Consider the following 24,392-nt stretch of genomic DNA (forward strand, 5'->3'; position numbering starts at 1 on the left):
GAAAGTGGGCTACTCACTCGACTTTTCTTTGAACTCAAAATTTTACTGCACGATTAACACATCGAGCAGCAGCTAAGGGCATGGACAATACATGAATTTCATGACCAATAGGGTTAAAGCTTTGAGTTGTAAAGATGCATCAAAGGAACTAGGATAAGTGATGAAGCTTCCATGGTTGTAAGCTATATCTGCGTCCACTACCAGGCAGCAGTTATCTGTCTCATTCAACATTGCATCCTCCGAACATCCAACTGCCCAATCCTTCTGTGTCCTGACATTTTGCCAAGTGGCTGACTGGCCTTACCGAAATCAGGGTTAGATTAACATTTATCTAATATAAATGCCAGCCTTATAACTAACCATTTAGGTGAATGTTTTCTTTAGTTTACAATACAAATGAATCGGCTCCAGACTGGATATTTTCCTAGAACAGTCTGTTAATTAATAACTGTTATGTAACCTTTACAAGGCAGAAAAGGTCAGGTGTCAGTGTTCACATCTTTAAGTCATGTTTGATATTAGTTAAACGATAAGTGTCATCACCAGAGAAAAAGATCCGATGAGATAACAAAATCATACAAATTCCTGAAAATGTAATGCCAATAGTATAAATTCTGCACTATCTAGTACTGAATTCTTAACCTTAATTTAAAGTGTCACCTGAATTATTTTGTGCTAATTAAAGTCAGATTGTAATAAAGCTGTTTTTGGAAGCCTGTTAGCTCTAAATGGGGCTTCAATTGACAGGCTTTGTACAAGTCACTCCATTTAGAAGTCCCAAGGGGAAATCTGGCCTTCAGCGTTTAACCATGTATACAGGGATTTGGATTACATCCATAGAATGGCAACTGGCCAGTGGAATGATCTGAAGGGTTGTCAAACCGGGTTGTTACCGTGAGATCAAAGTCCTGACTCAAGTGCAAGAATGGCATCGCCTAGTGGCAGAGGTCACAGGAAACTGATGAAGGTCTGAGCAATAGACCGAAAATTTTCACCTTTCTGGATTGCCAATTGGAAATAAATTTCACTATTTGTATCATTTTAGAGTGCTGACTTTATTTTCTTTCAATTACAGGACCGGATCCTATTTCAGAAGTGCCATGGACATCATGTAGCTATCTGCCCTCCTGACAGGAAACTTTCTCTCTTCCTTCACTTTAGTCCCTCCCACTCTGGGATAATCCCAACCATTAAGTCTACCTGTCCCTATCAACTATTTGTGGCTGGAAAGACCAAAACTCTATTACTAATTACTCACTGAACTAAACACATTGCACATCAAAATACATTGCAACTATACAGTATGTGTCTTCAAGAGGGAGCATGGCCAACACCTCCACATCCTTACGCATGTACGTGAAACCATATGTAGGCTTTATCCAAATGATCTAGAAGACCATAAAATGGATAAATATAGACTACTATGGAATCTTAAATACTCAAAGGGCCTCCATAACTACAGTTCCTCCAAGATGTACCATCTTTTTCTCTAGAAGCAATGTTTCTAGGAGAGAATATCAGCTCTGTAATACATTATGCAACTATTTTTTTCACAAGCTCCATCTGAATCTGTGGTTAAAAACCTATGTATAAATTGGAGGCATAGTATGACCTATGAGTAGTCCATAGCCAAGCTTTTATTGACGCATACATGGGCTATTTCACTAGAAATATAACATTTGTTTCATGACTGTTCCATGTTTTCATACATTATATTGTACATAATATCATTAATTTACTGTATTCTATTATTCAACAACATTCTGATATAAATAGTGTTATAAAAATAATAGTGGAAGAGTGGAAGTAAACTTTGTACGTTGTGTCAAGGCCACAAATGATGAAAACATTGATCATTTGCTTAAGGTTTGTATCTGACATTGCTGTATTAAGTTGGACATTTGCCTAATCATTGACTCTTGTTTGCTGACATGTTGAAAGGGGTAAAGGTGATTTATCCTTATGGTAACCATGTATATAAGTTAGCAGGGAATATGAATTGTTTGCTGGGTACAGTGACCACAGTGAATATTGTGAGACGTGAACAGACCAAGTTTTCATCTTGATCCTTCTTCCGGGAAGGATGAAGGTCTCTACATTACTGTTGATTTCCATCCAGGTATTCTTAGCTACTGCTGGACGATCTCGTGGTAATAAAGAACCAGAGATAGCTTCCATTGCTTGCAACGACCCTGCTGCAGAAGCTGCTGCTGATTTGTCTTTACGTCAGCTAAATGCCAACCGAAGGGAAGGGTCTGTGCTTGGACTAAAACGAATTTCCAACGTACAACAACAGTTCGATGTAAGTATGATATAAATCTGATCTACAATATCAATACCTACTGTCAGGGGTGGACACTGACATATATCTTACATAGTCTCCTTTTTTATGTATATTGCCGTCATTTATTACACAGTGCCTCTTTTGTTATGTACAGCTGCATCTCTTACATATTGGATTATATAGAGCCCTGTTTTTGTTACATACCATCCTCTCGTTAGAAAATATAATGAAGTGACTGCTGATGGAGCATGGTAAAGCTTCTTTTCTAATGAAGGACCTGATAGAATGGTTGTCTGATCACCGTCTGCTCCATCAGCTGTCATTTTATATTCTAACAAGACAGGGGACTAGGTAATGAAGAGAGTGTACCGTAAATAACAAGAGTACACTATGTAAAAGACAGTGCTGTACAGAACAGAAGAGGAAGCTATATAATAAGGGACGGCACCATATATGACTAGAGAGGATTGTGCGTAATAAGGGAAGCTGTTATACATATTAAAAGAGGAAACGATGTAACTACAGATGGCACTATACATAATAAGTGAGTACACTATATACTAAGGGACTATGCTATACAGAATAAGTAGGTACACTCTATACTAAGGGACTGTGCTATACATAATAAGCAAGTACACTATATACTAAGGGACTGTGCTATATATAAGTGACTACATTACATACAAATGGACTATGCTATACAGAATAAGTACACTCTATACTAAGGGACTGTGCTATACATAATAAGTGAGTACACTATATACTAAGGCACTGTGCTATACATGATAAGGCAACATTCCTGCATCCATGTGCAGTGTCGGTGTGCTACCCACTTTTATAGATGCATTAAGCATGTTCTATTCTTATCCTCAAAATTGGATCACAATAGGACATTCTCTAACCCTCACGGATCTCACTCTCAGATCCGTGATTTTCATGCATGTGTGAATGGACCTATAAAACTCTACGAGTCCGTGTGCTGTCTGATAAAAAATATGGAAGCACACAGACATTTCACACAAATGTGAGAATGTAGAATAAGGGATTTTACAGATAACATTATTACTCCAAGTCACACAGTGCAGATACAGAATAATATTTACATCCAGGCACTTACCGCTGATGTATCGTCTGATAAGAGACGTTTTCTGCTTTTTCTTCTCCATCTAGTGAGACCTTCATGTTGACATCTCACAGCCAAGACTCATCTTGTTATGATGATCTTCGAAGCCCAGAAAATAATGAGGACACATAAATTGTATACATGCATGTGTCTCCCCACTGAATACAGATATGTACCCCACAATTTATATACTATTAGCCAAGCACCATTAAAAATATAAAATGATGACCAACACTGTGCCCCTTATTAACTATAATCTCTACAAACCAATAATTTAAATTATTCAGTCTGTGGCTCTCCCCAATTAACTGTAAGGCTATTTGCAGACGGAAAATATGCAAGGTTTTACAGTACAAGCAAAGTGAATGAGATCCCTGAAGTCTCATATTTTTTCCTTGCAAATTTGCAGCAGATTAAAATTTGCATAATGTCAATTCTTGCAGCATATTTCACCCATAATAATGAGTGGGGGAAATACGTAACAAAAGCATGGCAAAAACGTTGCAAAAAAATAACACATTAGGACAGTATTCCCCAACTCCGGTCCTCAAGAGCCACCAACAGGTCATGTTTTCAGGATTTCCTTAGTATGGCCCACAGGTGATAATTGCATCATCTGGATAGGCAAGAATTCCATAACCTGTGCAAGGTAATCCTGAAAACATGATCTGTTGATGTCTCTTGAGGACCAGAGTTGGGGAGCACTGCATTAGGACATGTAGCAGAATTTTCTCCTGCAAATCCTCAACATGTGCACATAGCCTTAGTCTCTGTCCTGTTTCCCCCATTAGTCTCTGTCCTGTTTCCCCCATTCATTATGTCCTTGATAGCATCATAATGAATTTGGATGTGGGAGAAGACGCTATTGGGTACCGAGCATCCTCCTCCTCCTCCCAATTCAATGCAAGTCCCTGACAGGGTCTTCTCCCACCTTTCAGTTCATTATAAAATGTTCTATGCACCTTACCCTCCCACTCCCCAATACATTTTAAGTCCCGATAGCACCACTTTGTGTGAATTGTGAGATGGAGGAGGATGCTATTGGGAACTCAGCACCCTCCTCCACCACCCAAATCATTTTACTTATATATCTAACATCCTCCTCTGCTTCCCCCTGTTTATAAGTACATTATAAGTCCCCCTTCCTCCCATCCCAATCCCCCACATCTCTCATTGTCCTCCTCTCCCCCACCTCCATCATTAACCTCACCACCACACCCATCATTGTCCTCTCCCCCACCTCCATCATTGCTCTCTTCACCACCTCCATCATTGTCCTCTCCACCACCTTCATCATTGCCCTCTCCAACACTCCATCATTGCCTTCACCCCCACCTTCATCATTGCCTTCTCCCCACCTCCATCATTGCCCTCTCTCCACCCCATCATTGCCCTCTCCACAATCTCCATCATTGCCTTGTCCACCACTTCCATCATTGCCCTCTCCTGCACCTCCATCACTGCCCTCTCTCCACCCCATCATTGCTCTCTCCACAACCTCCATCATTGCCCTGTCCACCACTTCCATCATTTCCCTCTCCTCCACCTCCATCATTGCCCTCTCCACCGCCCCAATCATTTTTCCCCATCACCTTCATTATAGTCCCCCCAATGTACCGTTAAAAAAAAACCATACCACCACCACTCATCTCTCTGCAAGTTCCCCCGCAGCTGCAGCATCATCATTGCCGTCAGCTCTCTCTCTGACACAGTCGCATGCTGAATGCTGATGTCATACAGCCGCATGTCTGTGTCAAACAGAAAGCACTGGAAGGAAGCAATGGAGGGACCCCTGCAGCTCCGCTCCACTGCCATTTTTTACTCCTGCAGGCAGCGGAGCTGCAGGGATCACCACACATGAGGGCAATCTGGCCAACCCCCGGAGCCTCGGGGCCAGAGAAAGGCCAGATTGCCCTCATTATTAGTAGCCCTGCAGGGGCCCCCTCCATCTCTGGAACCCGGTGGAGCTGCACCAGCTGTATGTTCACCCCTGCTTACTGTATAATGCAATCCCCGCATGTTCATTGGCTGTCTAATAGGGTTGGTGACTTGAGCATGGCGCTCGAGCACCTGCGATACTCGATCGAGTAATGAGTGCACCCAAGCACCTTGATGCGTGACACTCGCTATCACTAGTGTTTTCATATTTGGTTAGTAGTCCAGTAGACAGTTTTGACTATATATATATATATATATATATATATATATATATATATATATATATATATATACCCCCTTATTAGAGGTGCTTATAATGCCAAGTGCCTGCAATGCCTCGTGGCCTACTGGCTAATTTCTAAATATGGACCACTTCCTGAAGTTCTTCTTAGACATTGGTGCATCAGTGCAACTCAGACATCAAACAACATTGGATAATTTTCATGTGACTTAAAATAAACTGAACAAGAAAAGCAGTACTTTGTCATCTCTCTCATTACTGTAACTGTATTTATCCATACACATTGAAACGTCTCCAAAATACAACCCCCTATCCAGACCAGATTGCCTATGAGTTTTTCCCAGTTCTATATTATATAATATACATACTGACAATATTCTTTAAGAAGGACTGTGCCACCTAGAAGGCCACTTTTCAATGCAACTTTTGGTGGGTCATCTCAAGGATGTTTCACTTGTAAATGTTCTAAATATAACAAGAAAATAATCTGATAAAGGTAAATTGTGACCACACTGTTCTAACTTAATAATTGAGACTTCCTAGGCTATTTAAGCATGACCAAGCCAGGTCAAGCACTGCGACACTTGCTATGTTTGGAATTGTTAGTTTAGGTTGATAAATATATATTTGGTGAAATTTAGTATGCTCCAACCATTTGTTGGTGAGATGTGAAAGTGACACAAAAATATTTACTTTCATTATTATTTTCATTTACAGGAGGAGAATGGATTTGTATTTTATCTGACATTGGATGTTTTGGAAACTCAATGTCACGTACTGAGTCGGGAACTTTGGAAAGATTGTGGGGCCAAGCCTCGTCATGAAGCAGTAAGTACATCAGGACAATCATTGTTTCCGTCTTTATTTAACAACCAAAGAATGATATACTAAGTACTAAAGATGCTTGGCATGAAAAGCTTGAGAAATTTTGACACAGAGCAGTCATTAGCTGTGGTACTTTGTGTAGAATTTAGAGAAACACTCACTTTTATAAAATCTAGGTGGATGTTATCAGCATTTTCTCTGGGGGTAAATACTTCTCCGTGTATGATGCTGACCAATCATAAGCAGGCTGTAACACTCAAAGGAAAGAGCATGTGTCCGCCACAGCTTAGGGCAGATTTCCCTGTGTTTGAATTCTAATGATACACCTCTGATCTCCTGGTCTAACCTCCTGCATGAGGGTGTTGGGGGAGGGGCAGTGCTGCTGAGTTTAGCTATGTCACACTAAAAACCCCTGTTACAGCTGCAACCAGCCCGAGAACTGACAACTGGCTCAGCAATGCATCAGTGCTGAACTGGCCTTCAGTCAGTGCTAAGACTGGTAACAGCTGACGCTCACTATGTACGGAACAGTGACTAAGCCACACCGGCCGCAACTGAAAGTCGTAGGCTGCTGGGAGAAAGAAAGTTCATTTCCTACCATTAGCCTTGCCTTCATTGTGCCAGCTTCACAGCTTTAGACTGCTATTAACCTGCAGATTAACCCCTTATCTACAGGTTTATAGCATTTGGGGACATGACACATTCTCTTTAATTTGCAATAGCAGTTGAATAATTTTGATTGTAACTGAAACTATTATCATGCTCCCATAGCCTTTAAAGGGTGAGTTCATTTTAATTATTTTAATTCCATTGGGTTCCTTTATGTAAATATAAAAAAGTCAGCCCCTTATCTTTCTGGATATGAAAAGACAGAGTACCCCTTTACCTTGTGCTTCAGAAACCTCTTCTTATTGAACATTTATTCTGGAATGCCTTGCCTGGGACTATTAAATTAAAAGATGGTCATTCCTGAAATATAGCTATGTATTTTGACTTGCCCTTATACATGCACACTCAAATCTGGGAAGTGTGTAAGTTTGCTTAAAGGGCTTGTCCAGTCTTGGCACGAAAGTCTGTAATTATGTAGGACTGTGAATTCTCATAGCATGCCTGACTCAGCGTGTCATGATTCTCCAGGGCCGGTGGTGAGACTGGGCGGTCATGTGATCACAGGTATGGGATATGCATACTGTTGGCAGCATTCATAGAGTGACTACAGTCTTTTGTGCCAGACCTGGACAACCCATTTAAAGGGAACCTTTCACCAGGTTTGGCCGATATGAGTTACAGCCACCGCCTATCAGGGCTGATATACAGCATTCTATAATGCTGTATATCTGTCCCTGATCTGACTTGTAAGCGAAGAAAAATAACTTTTATTATACTCACCTGCAGGGTGGGGCGGTCCTGTCTGAGAAGTGTCGCTCTTCGTGGTCCAGCGCCTCCCATCTTCTTGGTTCATGTGGATGACGAGTCCTTGCATCATCCACACAGGCTCCCCGGCATCACGCTCCTGCGCAGGTATACTTGTCTGCCCTGTTGAGGATAGAGCATAGTACTGCAGTGTGCAGGTGTCGGGCCTCTCTGATCATTCCCGGCACTGCAATACTTTGCTCTGCCCTCAACAGGGCTAGATAAGTACACCTGCGCAGGAGAGCGATGCCAAGCAAACTGTGTGGATGATGCAGGGATGCGTCATCCACATGAAGCAAGCAGGAGGATGGTGGTAGTAAGAAGATGGGAGGTGCTGGACCAAGAAGAGCACACCCCTTGGACCGGACTGCCCCGCAGGTTGACAGGTTCCCTTTAATTAGAAAGAGAGAGATTGCCCAATGCTAGACACTTCTGGTTATGCTTTTCTCCTAATTGGAGGGAGATACAACATGCTTAATCCTCCTTTCCACTCCAAGCAGAAGACAGGGTTCACTTGTATTTCCCCCACACTTTGGGGAATATTTTCTAATCTAAATAGAATTATATTATTACTGCTATATTAGCGAAAAAGTACTTTTATGACATGCACAATATTTATGACACAATTTTGACACTTCATAGTATATGTCCAAATAGGGAGTGGGCCTTGCTGAAAATGGGTATGACATGTCGGAAAAGGGGCTCTGCTGTGTGACACAATGTGCCAAAGTTGTGACATACATTTCTGGCAAAAAGTAAGGCAATCAGTAAGTGGTAAAATTATATTTACCAAACAGTATGGACCACTTGGATAGATTTGGCGCATTTTAAAATCGTCTAGTCCAAGTTTACATTCTCTAAAAATTAGCCAGTATTGATAAACATGCCCCAATGTGCATTGTCAACTGTTGCAGAAATAGGTAAGTTTGTCCAATACCGATGTGCAGAGAACAGTTTCACTGATAACTTTTAAAATCCTGCATCCTCTAAAAATAAGTATTTTCAAGGATAGTTACCACCATATAAATTTATTAAAACATAACTAATGTTTTGCTCCAGCGATACTGTACTGCCTGGTCTGACATTGAATGTAGAATGCATGTTAGGCAGCACAGTCCCTGACACAACCAAACAACGCTCAATGAGTAAAATGTACAGGTCCTAGTATTTAAAATAGAATCCAGACACCATACTTTCTGGCTCTCCATACTTGATATAATTGGGTAGAAGATTATCCTTGGAGGTGGACATTAATGCAGTTATATATTGCCATGAGCCTCTTTAAATCTTAGAAATTCAGCTAACTTTCTATTCAACTGTCCATTCCATAGCAATATACTGTACATTATAACTGTTGGTAAAAATTACTGTTTGTTTGTGGCAATCTTACTTTTTATTCTTCTTTATGGTAATTCTAAAATCTACATTATTGTTGCAGGTCTTTGGACAATGCAAAGTGATATTCCATTTGAATAAACCCAAAAGAATTGCTTTTCTCCAAAGCTATGATTGCACATTGAGTCCAGGTACGACTCTTGATTAAAACAGCAAAAAAAGATACAATATCTCAAGGGTAGGAGCCATGCAACTGGCAGAAGGTTGTGTGGCCTTAAATTTGTCCTGTTAGAGTTATTAGAGATAGGATGGTGTAGCAACAAGAGAAGGCACAAAAGTAATGAAGTATTAGGGATATTGGATAATATTAGGAGTTAAGTTGAAAGGAGCTAAAGCTGTACAGATGGCTATCTGCCGAACAAAGTTTCAGAAAATCGTTCAGCCACCACTTATCACAGTCGACTCTACAGTTCTCTATTGGAAAGCCTCTGTCTGACACATTGGCTAGCAGCTTATGTCACGCAGAAGAGGGCCACTAGAAGTCCGAAATCAGATATGCACCATTGACATCTTTCCCTAACATCAGTCAGCCAGCACCCACATATACATTAGATAGTAGAATTATGCAAATTATATCTTCAGAGAGGAAGAGAACTAGAACTCTAGTGCCACCTATTGGAAATAGCAATCCTACAAGTCAATGTTGACCCTTTAACGAGCCTTGTCACATGACGTAGGATAATAGCCAAACCAGAATCTCAATTTGCAGACCTGTGTTTCGGGGTACTGCCCTTCGTCAGTGCAAAGTGGAGATCTGGTTTGGCTCAATTTGCATAAGAAGCATATTTCCCAGAGGAGCATTGCGGCTTTAAGTCTCCTCATCTCGGCATGCTTAGCATGTCAATCTCCATAAGGAGAAACGATACTTCTTGGATATCGGTCGGACGCCTCTCACACAGGCAAACCAGATCTCCATTTTGCACTGATGAGGGGCAGTACCCTGAAACACAGTGTCTGCAAATTGAGATTCTGGTTTGGCTATTATCCTAAGTCATGTGACAAGGCTCATTAAAGGGTCAACATTGACTTGTAGGATTGCTACTTCAAATAGGTAACACCAGAGATCTAGTTCTCTTCCTCTCTGAAGAGACAATTTGCATAATTAGCATATTTCCCAGAGGAGCATTGCGGCTTTAAGTATCCTCATCTCGGCATGCTTAGCATGTCAATCTCCGCAAGGCAAAACGATACTTCTTGGATATTAGACAGTAGAACAAACTTGTCCATATTGGTGGGTGTGTTCCTCATTAGTCTAATTTATATGAGGCCTTAAGAGTTAATGGATATGTACAGATGATATAAAAATGTACACATCCCTGTTAAAATGCAAGATTTAGAATTTAAAAAAATCATACCAAGAAGAATCATTTCAGAACTTTTCCACCTTTAATGTCTAATGTGTACAATTCAATTGAAAAATAAACTGAAATCTTTTGCTGATGAAAATAAAAAATAAAATAATGTGGTTGAATAAATATGCACACTCTTAAACTAGAATTTGAACCTTGGAATTTCTGACAGCATTCAGGTTTTTTTTGGCAGTAGTCTTATCAGCATGGCGCATCTGGAATTGACGATCTTTGCCCACTCTTTCTTGCAGTAGCGCTCCAAGTCTGTCAGATTGTGGGTCTGGGTTTTGGCAGGGCCATTCCAAAACGCTTATATTCCTCTGGCAAAACCATACTTTTGTTGATTTGGAGACCGAATTAGGGTTGTTGCGTGCTGAAAGGTAAAATCCCACTTAATCTTCAGCTTTTTATTAGAGGCAGACAGCTGGGGGCTTGTATTCTCTGGCTGGTAAAGGGCCATGGATATTGTTTCCTCCCCAGTTTAAAAATAGCAACCACCCAGAAAAGGTGCATCTATTAGATGCGCCAATTCAGGCGCTTTACCCGGCTCTTCCCACTTGCCCTGTAGCGGTGACAAGAGGGGATCATATTTGTGGGATTGATGTCACCTTTGTAATGTCAGGAGACATCAAGCCCACGGCTAAGGGTACTGTCACACAGTACCATTTTGATCGCTACGACGGTACGATTCGTGACGTTCTAGCGATATCGTTACGATATCGCAGTGTCTGACACGCAGCAGCGATCAGGGATCCTGCTGAGAATCGTACGTCGTAGCAGATCGTGTGGAACTTTCTTTCGTCGCTTGATCACCCGCTGACATCGCTGGATCGTTGTGTGTGACAGCGATCCAGCGATGTGTTCGCTTGTAACCAGGGTAAACATCGGGTAACTAAGCGCAGGGCCGCGCTTAGTAACCCGATGTTTACCGTGGTTACCAGCGTAAAAGTAAAAAAACAAACAGTACATACTCACATTCCGGTGTCTGTCCTCCAGCGTCTCAGCTTCTCTCCACTGTGTGAGCGTCTGCCAGCCGGAAAGCGAGCACAGCGGTGACGTCTGACGTCACCGCTGTGCTTTCCGGCTATGGCGCTTACACAGTGGAGAGAAGCAGAACGCCGGGGACAGACACCAGAATGTAAGTATGTACTGTTTGTTTCTTTTACGTTTACGCTGGTAACCACGGTAAACATCGGGTTACTAAGCGCGGCCCTGCGCTTAGTTACCCGATGTTTACCCTGGTTACCGGGGACTTCGGCATCGCTCCAGCGCCGTGATTGCAACGTGTGACCACAGTCTACGACGCTGGAGCGATAATCATACGATCGCTGCGACGTCACGGATCGTGCCGTCGTAGCGATCAAAATGGTACTGTGTGACAGTACCCTTAGTAATGGAGAGGTGTCTATAAGACACCTATCCATTACTAATCCTATAGTTACATTGTAAACAAAGACACAGCCAGAATAAAGTCTTTTATTTGAAATAAAGCAAAACATTTTTTATTTTTTTTATTTAAAAATAACAAACACACTTATAATTACCTAACGCCTAATTCCACTGAATCCCTCGTCTCCTGTAATAAAACAAAAATAAAAAAACAACAATATCCCTCATCTGTCCCTTGTTCTGTCCCACATCATAATCCATGTTTGGAGGATAAACAGTTTTCAAGCTGGACAATGCCAAGATGCAACCGTCCAGGCTGAGAACCACTGGTAAATGAGCTGCTGCCAGCACAGAGTCAGTGACTAGCAGAGACATCACTGAGGCTGCGTTCCCAGCCGGCAAATGAACTGTGGTGCGATCTCAGTGAGATCCCCACAAGCACCGTGAGAAAGTCTCATGGTGCAGAGGCGAGTTCACTGCAGTGAAATTATTCCAGTGAACTGTGGGTTCGGGTCCGGGTACTCTTCTGGAACCCGAACCAGAACTTTTTGTAACTGTTTGGCTGAACCCAAACATCCAGGTGTCTGCTCATCTCTACTCCTGACTGATACCTTTCAACAATGAGATCCCTTTCCTATGTTGTAAGCTGTTTAAGGACTATAACTTTTCAATTAAAATACAACTAAGAAAATGTCAGAAAAATCCAGTTAGAATAGCAAAACTTTATATAGAGTTAATGAGAGTCATTTTAAATTATGCTAACTGACAGATCTGACCTCTGGGTGAGATCGTTCTACTTCACAGGCCTGAGCAATTGCAGACATGCGCTTCCTGAGCTCGCACAGGTCTGTGAAGCTGTCAGACCTGTGAGTGGGTGGAAGAGGTGGAGGGAATCACTGACATGCTTCTGTGTTTCTACAGTAATATGCTCGCTGTCAGACCTGTATGAGATGAGCGCAGGGAGCATAAGTTGTGTGTACACTGGGGGAGGGGATTTGGGGGGTCGAGGACAGATAAAGAAGCTTGCAGACGGAATAACGCCAGGGGGCGCTAGGGAGCATACATCAGATGATAAACGTTTATTCGATTTTGAATATAATTTTTAATAATTGTAAATTACAAAACCACTTGTTTCCACCTTTTCTGCTTGCTTAAAAGTATTCTTCATAGTGGCACAACTCCTTTAACCCCTAAACGACCAGGGGTATTTTTGGTTTTGCATTTTCATTTTTTAGCTCCCTTTCTTTCCAGTGCCATAACTTTTTTATTTTTTGATCAAAATGGCCATGTGAGGGCTTGCTTTTTGCAGGACAAGTTGTACTTTTGAACAACACCATTAATTTTACCATGTCATGTAACAGAAAATGGGAAAAAAAGAATCCAAGTGCAGTGAAATTGCAAAAAAGTGCAATCCCACACTTGGATTTTTTGCTAGGTTCACTAAATGCTAAAACTGACCAGCCATTATGATTCTCCAGGTCATCAAACATGCCTAGGTTCTTTCTTATCTAAGTGATGAAAAAGAATTCCAAAGTTTCTAAATAAAAAAAAAGTTGCCATTTTCCGAGACGCGTAGAGTCTCCATTTTTAACCCCTTCCCGACATGCGCCGTACTAGTACTGCGCTGCCGGCACTGCATTACTGACAACCGCAGTACTAGTACGGCGGCTCGATCACCACGGTCTCACGCTGAGCGCCGCGGTGATCGGGTGCGGGTGTCAGCTGTATATGACAGCTATCGCCGATCGCGGGCATTTAACCCCTCTGATGCCGCTGTCAATAGTGACAGCGGCATAGAGGGGGATCGCGCAGGGACGGGAGCTCCCTGCGCTCTCCCACCGGAGCAACGCGATGAGATCGCGCTGCTCCGGTGACCTGGAAGGAGTCCCCGGATCCAAGATGGCCGCGGGACTCCTTCCGGGTCATGAGATGACCCTGCTTGCCGGCGTCTGCTGAGAATCCTCATAGCAGGCGCCGGCAAGCCTGTGGAACGTGCCTGTCACATCGGTGATCAGACAGAGTGCTGTGCACACTGTCTGATCACCGATCTGTGATGTCCCCTCCTGGGACAAAGTAAAAAAGTTAAAAAAAAATTTTTCCACATGTGTAAAAAAAAAATAAAAAAAAATTCCTAAATAAAGAAAAAAAAAAAAAAAATACCCATAAATACATTTCTTTATCTAAATTAAAAAAAATCACACAATAAAAGTACACATATTTGGTATCGCCGCGTCCGTAACGACCCCACCTATAAAACTATATCACTAGTTAACCCCTTCAGTGAACACCGTAAAAAAAAAAAAAAACGAGGCAAAAAACAACGCTTTATTCTCATACCGCCAAACAAAAAGTGGAATAACACGCGATCAAAAAGACGGATATAAATAAGCATGGTACCAATGAAAACGTCATCTTGTCCCGCAAAAAAAAAGCCGCCATACAGCATCATCAGCAGAAAAATACAAAAGTTATAGCTCTCAGAATAAAGCGATGCAAAAACAATTATTTTTTTATATAAAATAGTTTTTATTGTGTAAAAGCGCCAAAACATAAAAAAATTACATAAATGAGGTATCGCTGTAATCATACTGACCCGAAGAATAAAAGTGCTTTATCCTTTTTACCAAACGCGGAACGGTATAAACGCCCCCCCTAAAAGAATTTCAGGAATTGCTGATTTTTGTTCATTCCGCCTCCCAAAAATCGGAATAAAAAGCGATCAAAAAATGTCATGTACCCGAAAATGGTACCAATAAAAACGTCAACACGTCCCGCAAAAAACAAGATCTCACATGACTCTGTGGACCAAAATCTGGAAAAATTATAGCTCTCAAAATGTGGTGATGCAAAAACTATTTTTTGCAATAAAAAGCGTCTTTTAGTGTGTGACGGCTGCCAATCATAAAAATCCGCTAATAAACCCGCTATAAAAGTAAATCAAATCCCCCTTCATCACCCCCTTAGTTAGGGAAAAATAATACAATTTAAAAAAATATATTTATTTCCATTTTCCCGTTAGGCTACTTTCACACTAGCGTCAGTACGGGGCCGTCGCGCTGCGTCGGCCCGACATACCGACGCATACTGTGCAAGCGCCGCACAACGGGGACAGCGGATGCTGTTTTTCCACGCATCCGCTGCCCCATTGTGAGGTGCGGGGAGGTGGGGGCAGAGTTCCAGCCGCGCATGCGCGGTCGGAAATGGTGGACCGTCGGCACAAAAAAAAGTTACATGTAACGTTTGTTGCTGCCGGCGGTCCGCCACAACACGACGCAACCGTCGCACGACGCTTGCGACGTGTGTCAATATGTCGCTAATGTTAGTCTATGGGGAAAAAACGCATCCTGCAGATGACTTTGCAGGATGCGTTTTTTCGCCAAAACGACGCATTGCGACGTATGCAAAAAAATGCTAGTGTGAAAGTAGCGCTAGGGTTAGGACTAAGGTTAGGACTAGGGTTAGGGTTAGGGCTAGGGTTAGGGCTGGGGTTAGGGTTGGGGTTTCAGTTAGAGTTGGGGAGTTTTCACTGTTTAGGCACATCAGGGGCTCTCCAAACGCGACATGGCGTCCGATCTCAACGCGTTTGTTTGCGTTAAAAACGCAAGCGTTTTTATAGAAAAAAACCAGAACACACACTGAAAAGTCACCCACCACCATCAAGGTGATAAAGGGATCCAAACCCTAACCGTAACCCTACCCCTAAACTCACCCCTAACCGTTTAATGAACATTTTCTGACAGTCATAGTGCCACGTATTTCAGTGCCACGTATTTCAGTGCCACGTCTTTCAGTGCCACGTCTTTCAGTGCCACGATATTTCAGTGAAATACGTGGCACTGAAATATCGTGGCATTTACATGAAATACGTGGCACTGAAATATCGTGGCATTTACGTGAAATACGTGGCACTGAAATATCGTGGCATTTACGTGAAATACGTGGCACTGAAATATCGTGGCATTTACGTGAAATACGTGGCACTGAAATATCGTGGCATTTACGTGAAATACGTGGCACTTATATACGTGGCACTTATATACGTGGAACTTATATACGTGGCACTTATATACGTGGCACTTATATACGTGGCCACTGAAATATCGTGGCACTTATATACGTATATAAACGTATTTCAGTGCCACGTATTTCAGTGCCACGTATTTCAGGTTAGGGTTAGGGGTAGGGTTAGGGTTTTTTGGTTTTTTCTTGTGTTTTTCTATAAAAACGCATGCGTCTAAAAAACGCATGCGTTTTACCGCGTTTACATGCGTTTTTTCACACATGCGTTTTTAAAAAAAACGCATTTAGATAAAAACGCAAGTGTGAAACCAGCCTTACCCTTGGGAAAATAAAAACGTGGGGGCTAAAATATAATTTTCGTGGAAAAAAATATATTTTTTATTTTCGCGGCTTTGCGTTATAAACTGTAGTGAAACACTTGGGGGTTCAAAGTTCTCACAACACATCTAGATAAGTTCCGTGGGGGGTCTAGTTTTCAATATGGGGTCACTTGTGGGGGGTTTCTACTGTTTAGGTACATCACGGGCTCTGCAAATGCAACAAGACACCTGCAGACCAATCCATCTAAGTCTGCATTTCAAACGGCACTCCTTCCCTTCCGAGCTCTGCCGTGCGCACAAACAGTGGTTCCTCCCCACATATGGGGTATCAGCGTACTCAGGACAAATTGGACAACAACTTTTGTTGTCCAATTTCTCCTGTTACCCTTGGGAAAATAAAAACGTGGGGGCTGAAATATAATTTTCGTGGAAAAAAAAATATTTTTTATTTTCACGGCTCTGCGTGATAAACTGTAGTGAAACACTTGTTGGTTCAAAGTTCTCACAACACATCTAGATAAGTTCCGTGGGGGGTCTAGTTTCCAATATGGGGTCACTTGTGGGGGGTTTCTACTGCTTAGGTACATCAGGGGCTCTGCAAATGCAACATGACACCTGCAGACCAATCCATCTAAGTCTGCATTTCAAACGGCGCTCCTTCCCTTCCGAGCTCTGCCGTGCGCCCAAACAGTGGTTCCCCCCAATGTATGGGGTATCAGTGTACTCAGGACAAATTGGACAATAACTTTTGTGGTCCAATTTCTCCTGTTACCCTTGGGGAAAAAAAATTGCAGGCTAAAACATCATTTAGTGGAAAGAAAAAATTATTTTTTAATTTTCATAGCGCTACATTCTAAACTTTAGTGAAACAATTGGGGGTTAAAAGTGCTCACCACACATCTAGATAAGTTCCTTAGGGGGTCTTCTTTCCAAAATGGTGTCACTTGTGGGGGTTTCCACTGTTTAGGCACGTCAGGGGCTCTCCAAACACGACATGGGTTCCGATCTCAATTCCAGCCAATTTTGCATTGAAAAGTCAAATGGCGCTCCTTCCCTTCCGAGCTCTGCCATGCGCCCAAACAGTGGTTTATCCCCATATATGAAGTATCAGCGTACTCAGGACAAATTGCACAACAACTTTTGGTGTCCAATTTATCCTGCTACCCTTGGGAAAATAAAAAATTTGGGGCAAAAAGATCATTTTTTGTGAAAATTAATATTATTTTTTTTTTACGGCTCTACATTATAAACTTCTGTGAAGCACTTGGAGGTTCAAAGTGCTCACCACACATCTAGATTAGTTCCTTAGAGGCTCTACTTTCCAAAATGGTGTCACTTGTGGGGGTTTCCACTGTTTAGGTACGTCAGGGGCTCTCCAAACACGACATGGGTTCCGATCTCAATTCCAGACAATTTTGCATTGAAAAGTCAAATGGCGCTCCTTCCCTTCCGAGCTCTGCCATGCGCCCAAACAGTGGTTTACCCCCACATATGGGGTATCAGAGTACTCAGGACAAATTGCACAACAACTTTTGGGGTCCAATTTATCCTGCTACCCTTGGGAAAATAAAAAATTTGGGGCAAAAAGATCATTTTTTGTGAAAATTAATATTAATTTTTTTTTACGGCTCTACATTATAAACTTCTGTGAAGCACTTGGAGGTTCAAAGTGCTCACCACACATCTAGATTAGTTCCTTAGAGGGTCTACTTTCCAAAATGGTGTCACTTGTGGGGGTTTCCACTGTTTAGGCACGTCAGGGGCTCTCCAAACACGACATGGGTTCCGATCTCAATTCCAGCCAATTTTGCATTGAAAAGTCAAATGGCGCTCCTTCCCTTCCGAGCTCTGCCATGTGCCCAATCAATGGTTTACCCCAACATGTGTGGTATCGGCGTACTCAGGACAAATTGTACAACGACTTTTTTGGTCCAATTTCTCCTGTTACCCTTGGTAAAATAAAACAAATTGGATCTGAAGTAAAAATTTTGTGAAAAAAAAGTTAAATGTTCAATTTTTTTTAAACATTCCAAAAATTCCTGTGAAGCACCTGAAGGGTTAATAAACTTTTTAAATGTGGTTTTGAGTACCTTGAGGGGTGCAGTTTTTAGAATGGTGTCACTTTTGGGCATTTTCTGTCATATAGACCCCTCAAAGTCACTTCAAGTGTGAGGTGGTCCGTAAACAAAATGGTTTTGCAAATTTTGTTGCAAAAATGAGAAATCGCTTTTCAACCTTTAACCCTTATAACTCCCTAACAAAAAAAAATTATGTTTCCAAAATTGTGCTGCTGTAAAGCAGACATGTGGGAAATGTTGTTTATTAACTATATTATGTGATATAACTCTCTAATTTAAGGGCATAAAAACGAAAAATTTGAAAATTGCGAAATTTTCATAATTTTCGACAAATTTCTGTTTTTTTCACAAATAAATGCAAGTCATATCAAAGAAGTTTTACCACTATCATAAAAGTACAATATGTCACGAGAAAACAATCTCAGAATCACCAAGATCCGTTGAAGCGTTTCAGAGTTATGACCTCATAAAGTGACAGTGGTCAGAATTGTAAAAATTGGCCATGTCAGTTAGGTGAAAACAGGCTTCGGGGTGAAGGGGTTAAGGATTTGGGACTGAGTGAGGGCTTATTTTTTGTGCACCGATCTGATGTTTTAATTGATACCAGTGTATGCAATCTTTTAATCACCTGTTATTACATTTTATTGCAATGTTGCAGGGACCAAAAAAAGTAATTCTGTCCTTTTTCATTTTTTTCTCGCTATGCTGTTTACTGATTGGATTAATCCTTTTTTTGTATTGATAGATTGGGTGATTCTGAATCCATTGATACTAAATATGTGTATATTTGATAATAATAATAATAATAATAATAATAATAATCTTTATTTTTATATAGCGCTAACAAATTCCGCAGCGCTTTACAGGTTGCACACATTATCATTGCTGTCCCCATTGGGGCTCACAATCTAGGTTCCCTAACAGCATGTTTTTGGAACGTGGGAGGAAACCGGAGTACCCGGAGGAAACCCACGCAAACACGGAGAGAACATACAAACTCTTTGCAGATGCTGTCCTTGGTGGGGTTTGAACCCAGGACTCCAGCTCTGCAAGGCTGCTGTGCTAACCACTGCGTCACCGTGATTTTTTTATTGTTTTTTTTAATGGGGCGAAAGGGAGGTGATTTGAACTTTAATTTTTTAAATTTTTTTAATATTTTTAAAAACCTTTTTTTTTACTTTTTACTTGCTTCAATAGTCTCCATGGGAGGCTAGAAGCTGCACTTGTCCGATCGCCTCTGCTACATAGAGCAGGCCTGCAGTCCTGCTCTCTGTAGCAGATATGGTCACTTGCTGTGAGCGCCGACCACCAGGGGGCACTCATAGCGATCCAGCAGTGACAACCACAGGGGTCTCCTGCTGACTCCGGGTTGTCATGCCAACCCATCGATGACCCATGTGACATGGGTGCCGATTGGAGGAGGTAATGATGCACTTCCTGCACGTGCATGTTAAATGTCGCTGTCAGTGTTTGACAGCGGCATGTAACATTTAACAGCCGCAGGTGAATCGCGATTCCACCCGCGGCTGTTCCAGGCACATGAATACAAATTTCAAAAAACTGACCGCCACATCCAGACATAGACTTGGTCTGAACAGGTGCTTGCCTAGAGTCACCAACTCATATACAATCAAATAAATAAGGCAGCACTCTGTACCGCCAAACATGAAATATGAAAATTGAATTGCATTACCGCACTAGAAATATGAAAAATTGAGAAAGCTTAGTGCATAAATTGGCCAATTCATGTATACATGGAAGCCACGTTAAGGCGTTTCTCTTTTCCAGGTCCTAACACTGCCAATCCTCTCTTAGAATATAGTCTTCATATGTATGGGAACTTGTGAATCCTCTCTAAGACTAAGCTTTCTCAATTTTTCATATTTCAAGTGTGGTAATGCAATTAAATTTTCATATTTCATCTTTGCAAGTTATGGCGCTACAGAGTGCTGCCTTATTTATTTGATTGTTCCAAGCACATGTCAGCTGATCAGATCAGCTGTCAGGTGCTGGGAAAAGTGAAGGCTCATTAAAGTCATTGGACGCTAAATAGTCTTAAAAACAATAACTGATTGAAATCATGAAAATAATTGTAAGCAATTTTATTTGTTCCATATTTCAGCCGCTCGAGATGGATTGAGTTGTGCTGGTTGCCATTTTTCTATACCACTGGATGACAGTAATATTCAAAAGGTTGCAGAGGAGAGTTTGGAGAAGTTTAACAAGGAAAGTGACTACAACAAATACTTTGTTCTTGGAAACATCACAAAAGGAGCTCAACAGGTAAGATAAAACAAAAGCAGCCAATTATTCATAATTTATTGCAAATGCAAATATATCACTTTTAAGACACACAAACATTGCGCATTCTGTTATCGTCTACATTTGTGAAGTCGCCAATAAATAAACATATAGGCAATATAAGACTACCCTGTAAATGCTGGAATATTTCAAATGTCAATCAGAGCTGTCCAATTTCCTCCAACATATACTTAACATCACATATTGAATTACTGATGCATTTGCCTTTTTAAAAATATTTAGAATTGAGAGTCCTCAGTGGTTGATACCTTTTAATGGCCATTAATTCATTATAAATGGTTGATTAATTAATTAATCAGCCATTAAAAGGTATCAACCACTGAGGACTCTCAATTCTAAATATTTTTCTATCTACTGGCTAACACGGTACCAAGCAGGGGCGTAACGACCGCGGTCGCAGCGGTCGCCATTGCGACCGGGCCCCGCAGGTCAGGGGCCCCGGGCCGGCAGGTCAGGGCAGGGCCGGGCTGGACATCGGGCACTTCTGGCAAATGCCAGAAGAGCCGATGCCAGTAGTGGGCCGCTGCACTGTTCCGCCGCCGCCGCCGCCGCATTTAACTATACCGGCGTCTATGACACCGGTATAGTTCAATGCAATGATGGAGGAGAGCGTCACCTGACGCTCCCTCTCCCATCATTCCCCGCTCTGCCTCTGACAGTACACTGCGGGTGCGCGATGACGTCATATCATCGCGCACCTGCAGTGTCCTGGGCAGACTGCAGCCACCAGGAGCAGCGCGGGCAAAAGGAAAGGTGAGGAGAGTTTTTTTTTTTCTTTTTCACCGGACTGTGGGGCCATTATCGGGGGGGGGGGGGAAGATGAGATGCGGGCTGTGCTCTATATACCCCTGTGCTGGCTGTGCTCTATATACCCCTGTGCTGGCTGTGCTGCATATACCCCTGTGCGGGCTCTGCTGTATATATCCCTGTGCGGGCTGTGCTGTATATATCCCTGTGCTGGCTGTGCTCTATATACCCCTGTGCTGGCTGTGCTCTATATACCCCTGTGCTGGCTGTGCTCTATATACCCCTGTGCTGGCTGTGCTGCATATACCCCTGTGCGGGCTCTGCTGTATATACCCCTGTGTGGGCTCTGCTGTATATACCCCTGTGCGGGCTGTGCTCTATATACCCCTGTGCGGGCTGTGCTCTATATACCCCTGTGCGGGCTGTGCTGTATATACCCCTGTGCGGGCTCTGCTGTATATACCCCTGTGCGGGCTGTGCTGTATATACCCCTGTGCGGGCTGTGCTCTATATACCCCTGTGCTGGCTCTGCTGTATATACCACTGTGCGGGCTGTGCTGTATATACCCCTGTGCCGGCTGTGCTGTATATACCCCTGTGCTGGCTGTGCTGTATATACCCCTGTGCGGGCTCTGCTGTATATACCCCTGTGCGGGCTGTGCTCTATATACCCCTGTGCGGGCTGTGCTGGATATACCCCTGTGCGGGCTGTGCTGGATATACCACTGTGCGGGCTCTGCTGTATATACCCCTGTGCGGGCTGTGCTGTATATACCCCTGTGCGGGCTGTGCTGTATATACCCCTGTGTGGGCTGTGCTGTATATACCCCTGTGTGGGCTGTGCTCTATATACCCCTGTGCGGGCTGTGCTGGATATACCACTGTGCGGGCTGTGCTGGCACCCAACACCATGTTGCAGTGCAGGAGATTCCTGCAACAGTCCGAGGCGTATCTAGGGGAAGGGGGTGGGGGGGCGTCACGGAGGTGGGGGGGGGGCCCCATTTGGAAGTTCGCACCGGGGCCCATAACTTTGTAGTTACGCCACTGGTACCAAGATATATATTTTTTCTGTATTTGCCTTTTTAGTCATTAAAAAAGACCTTCTTACTACTTTTCTCTCCTAGAAATAAGCAAATCATGGTTATGGTTTAGAGCAGGTAAGTCGCTGGAAATGCATAAGATCCAGACATGTTTGAAATCTATATTCAGTAAAGAAGATCTTATTCTCTATCTTTGTGGTAGAACTAAAGATGCATTTTTGGAACTTTAAAAAGCCACAAGTTTTCATGTATTAAAATTAGGTTTTGCAATGTTCTAAACATTGTGCTAGGTACAGTCACAATTCACTGGTGTAACCCACCTTTAACTAACGATATGTACTCATCTTCCTAGGTGGTTGCAGGAACAGCTTACCATGTGGAATTTACGATTCATGAGTCTATCTGTAACAAATCAACTGAAGATTTCTCCCTGTGTGATCCACTGGACTGTGAATTTGCTGTAAGTAGATCAGGAGACTAATGGCATTACCATATATAATCGAGAATAAGCCGAGATTTTCAGCCCTTTTTTTAGGCTGAAAGTGCCCCTCTAGGCTTAAACTCGAGTCATTGTCCCAGGGAGTTGGCGGGGGAGGGGGGCGGCAGGAGTGGCGGCTGTCACATCATTCTCACCCCCTCCTGACGCGGTCTATGTACTTCCCTGCTTCTGAGATGGTCTCTGGTGCCGGCAGCTCTTTCTGTGTTCAGCGGTCACGTGGTACCGCTCATTAAAGTAATGAATATGGACGCCACTCCACTCCCATAGGCGTAGAGCGCATAGTCATTACTTTAATGAGTGGTACCACATGACCGCTGAACACAGGAAGAGCTGCCGGCGCCAAGACCATCTGAGAAGCAGAGACTGCACCAGGATGGGGTGCGTATGATGGGGGAGGGTGAGCCATGCGATATTCACCAGTCCCCGTTCCACCGCCGGGCTCTGTCCTTCACATCCTCTGGCTGTGACTTTCAGGTCAGAGGGTGCGATGACGTGTTTAATGCGTGCCCTCTCCCTGAACAGTCACTGCAGAGACCCGGAAGACACAGTGGCGCGTGGCGGTGGAACGGGGACAGGTGAATATCGCAAGTGCCAGGGGCCTGTGCCAGTGGCAACTCTGGCACCTGGCCCCCAGAGCACGCTGGTGTCCCTGCCTGCTCAGGACAACAGCACCTCTCCAACAGCAACAAGAGGTGAGTATATCATTTTATTTATTTTTTTAATCGCAGCAGCATATGGGGCATATTATTCTATGGAGCATCTTATGGGGCCATCAACCTCTGTGCAGCATTATATGGGGCATATTTTAATATGGAGCATCTTATGGAGCCATCATTAACCTTTTATGCAGCATTATATGGGGCATATTTTAATATGGAGCATCTTATGGGGCCATTATTAACCTTTATGCAGCATTATATGTTGTATATTTTTTTGTATGGAGCATCTTATGGGCCCATCATGAACTTTATGGAGCATTATATGGGGCATATTTTGTATGGAGCATTTTATGCGGCCCATCATGAACTTTATGGAGCATTATATGGGGCATATTTTGTATGGGGCATTTTATGCGGGCCATCATGAACTTTATGGAGCATTATATGGGCGTATTTTGTATGGGGCATCTTATGGGGCTCCTGATTCAATATGGATATTCAAAAACATTTAACCTACTGATGTCTCAATTAATTTTACTTCTATAGGTATCTATTTTTTTTTTAAATTTACCAGTTGCTGCTACATTTCCCAACCTAGGCTTATACTCGAGTCAATAAGTTTCCCCAGTTTTTTATGTCAAAATTAGGGCTCTTGGCTTATACTCGGGTCAGCTTATACTCTATTATATATGGTAATTTCAGTTTTTTTCTCCTTATCACTTGAGAGGCCTTCCACTCCTACTTTAAATA

General features: G+C 42.6%; 1 protein-coding gene across 1 annotated transcript in view; it reads left to right on the forward strand.

Moving 5' to 3' along the window:
• Nucleotides 1-1,989: 1,989 nt before the first annotated feature.
• Nucleotides 1,990-24,392, forward strand: part of LOC143808110 (fetuin-B-like) — a 28,737-nt gene continuing 6,334 nt past the window's right edge. The window contains exons 1-5 of the mRNA XM_077290414.1: nt 1,990-2,302; nt 6,304-6,414; nt 9,263-9,350; nt 20,498-20,658; nt 22,837-22,944. Coding sequence (XP_077146529.1) covers nt 2,084-2,302; nt 6,304-6,414; nt 9,263-9,350; nt 20,498-20,658; nt 22,837-22,944 — 687 coding nt within the window. The 5' untranslated portion in view covers nt 1,990-2,083. The remainder of the gene's footprint in view (nt 2,303-6,303; nt 6,415-9,262; nt 9,351-20,497; nt 20,659-22,836; nt 22,945-24,392) is intronic.

Source organism: Ranitomeya variabilis, chromosome 2, assembly GCF_051348905.1.
Source record: "Ranitomeya variabilis isolate aRanVar5 chromosome 2, aRanVar5.hap1, whole genome shotgun sequence".
In the NCBI taxonomy this organism is placed as follows: Eukaryota; Metazoa; Chordata; class Amphibia; order Anura; family Dendrobatidae; genus Ranitomeya; species Ranitomeya variabilis.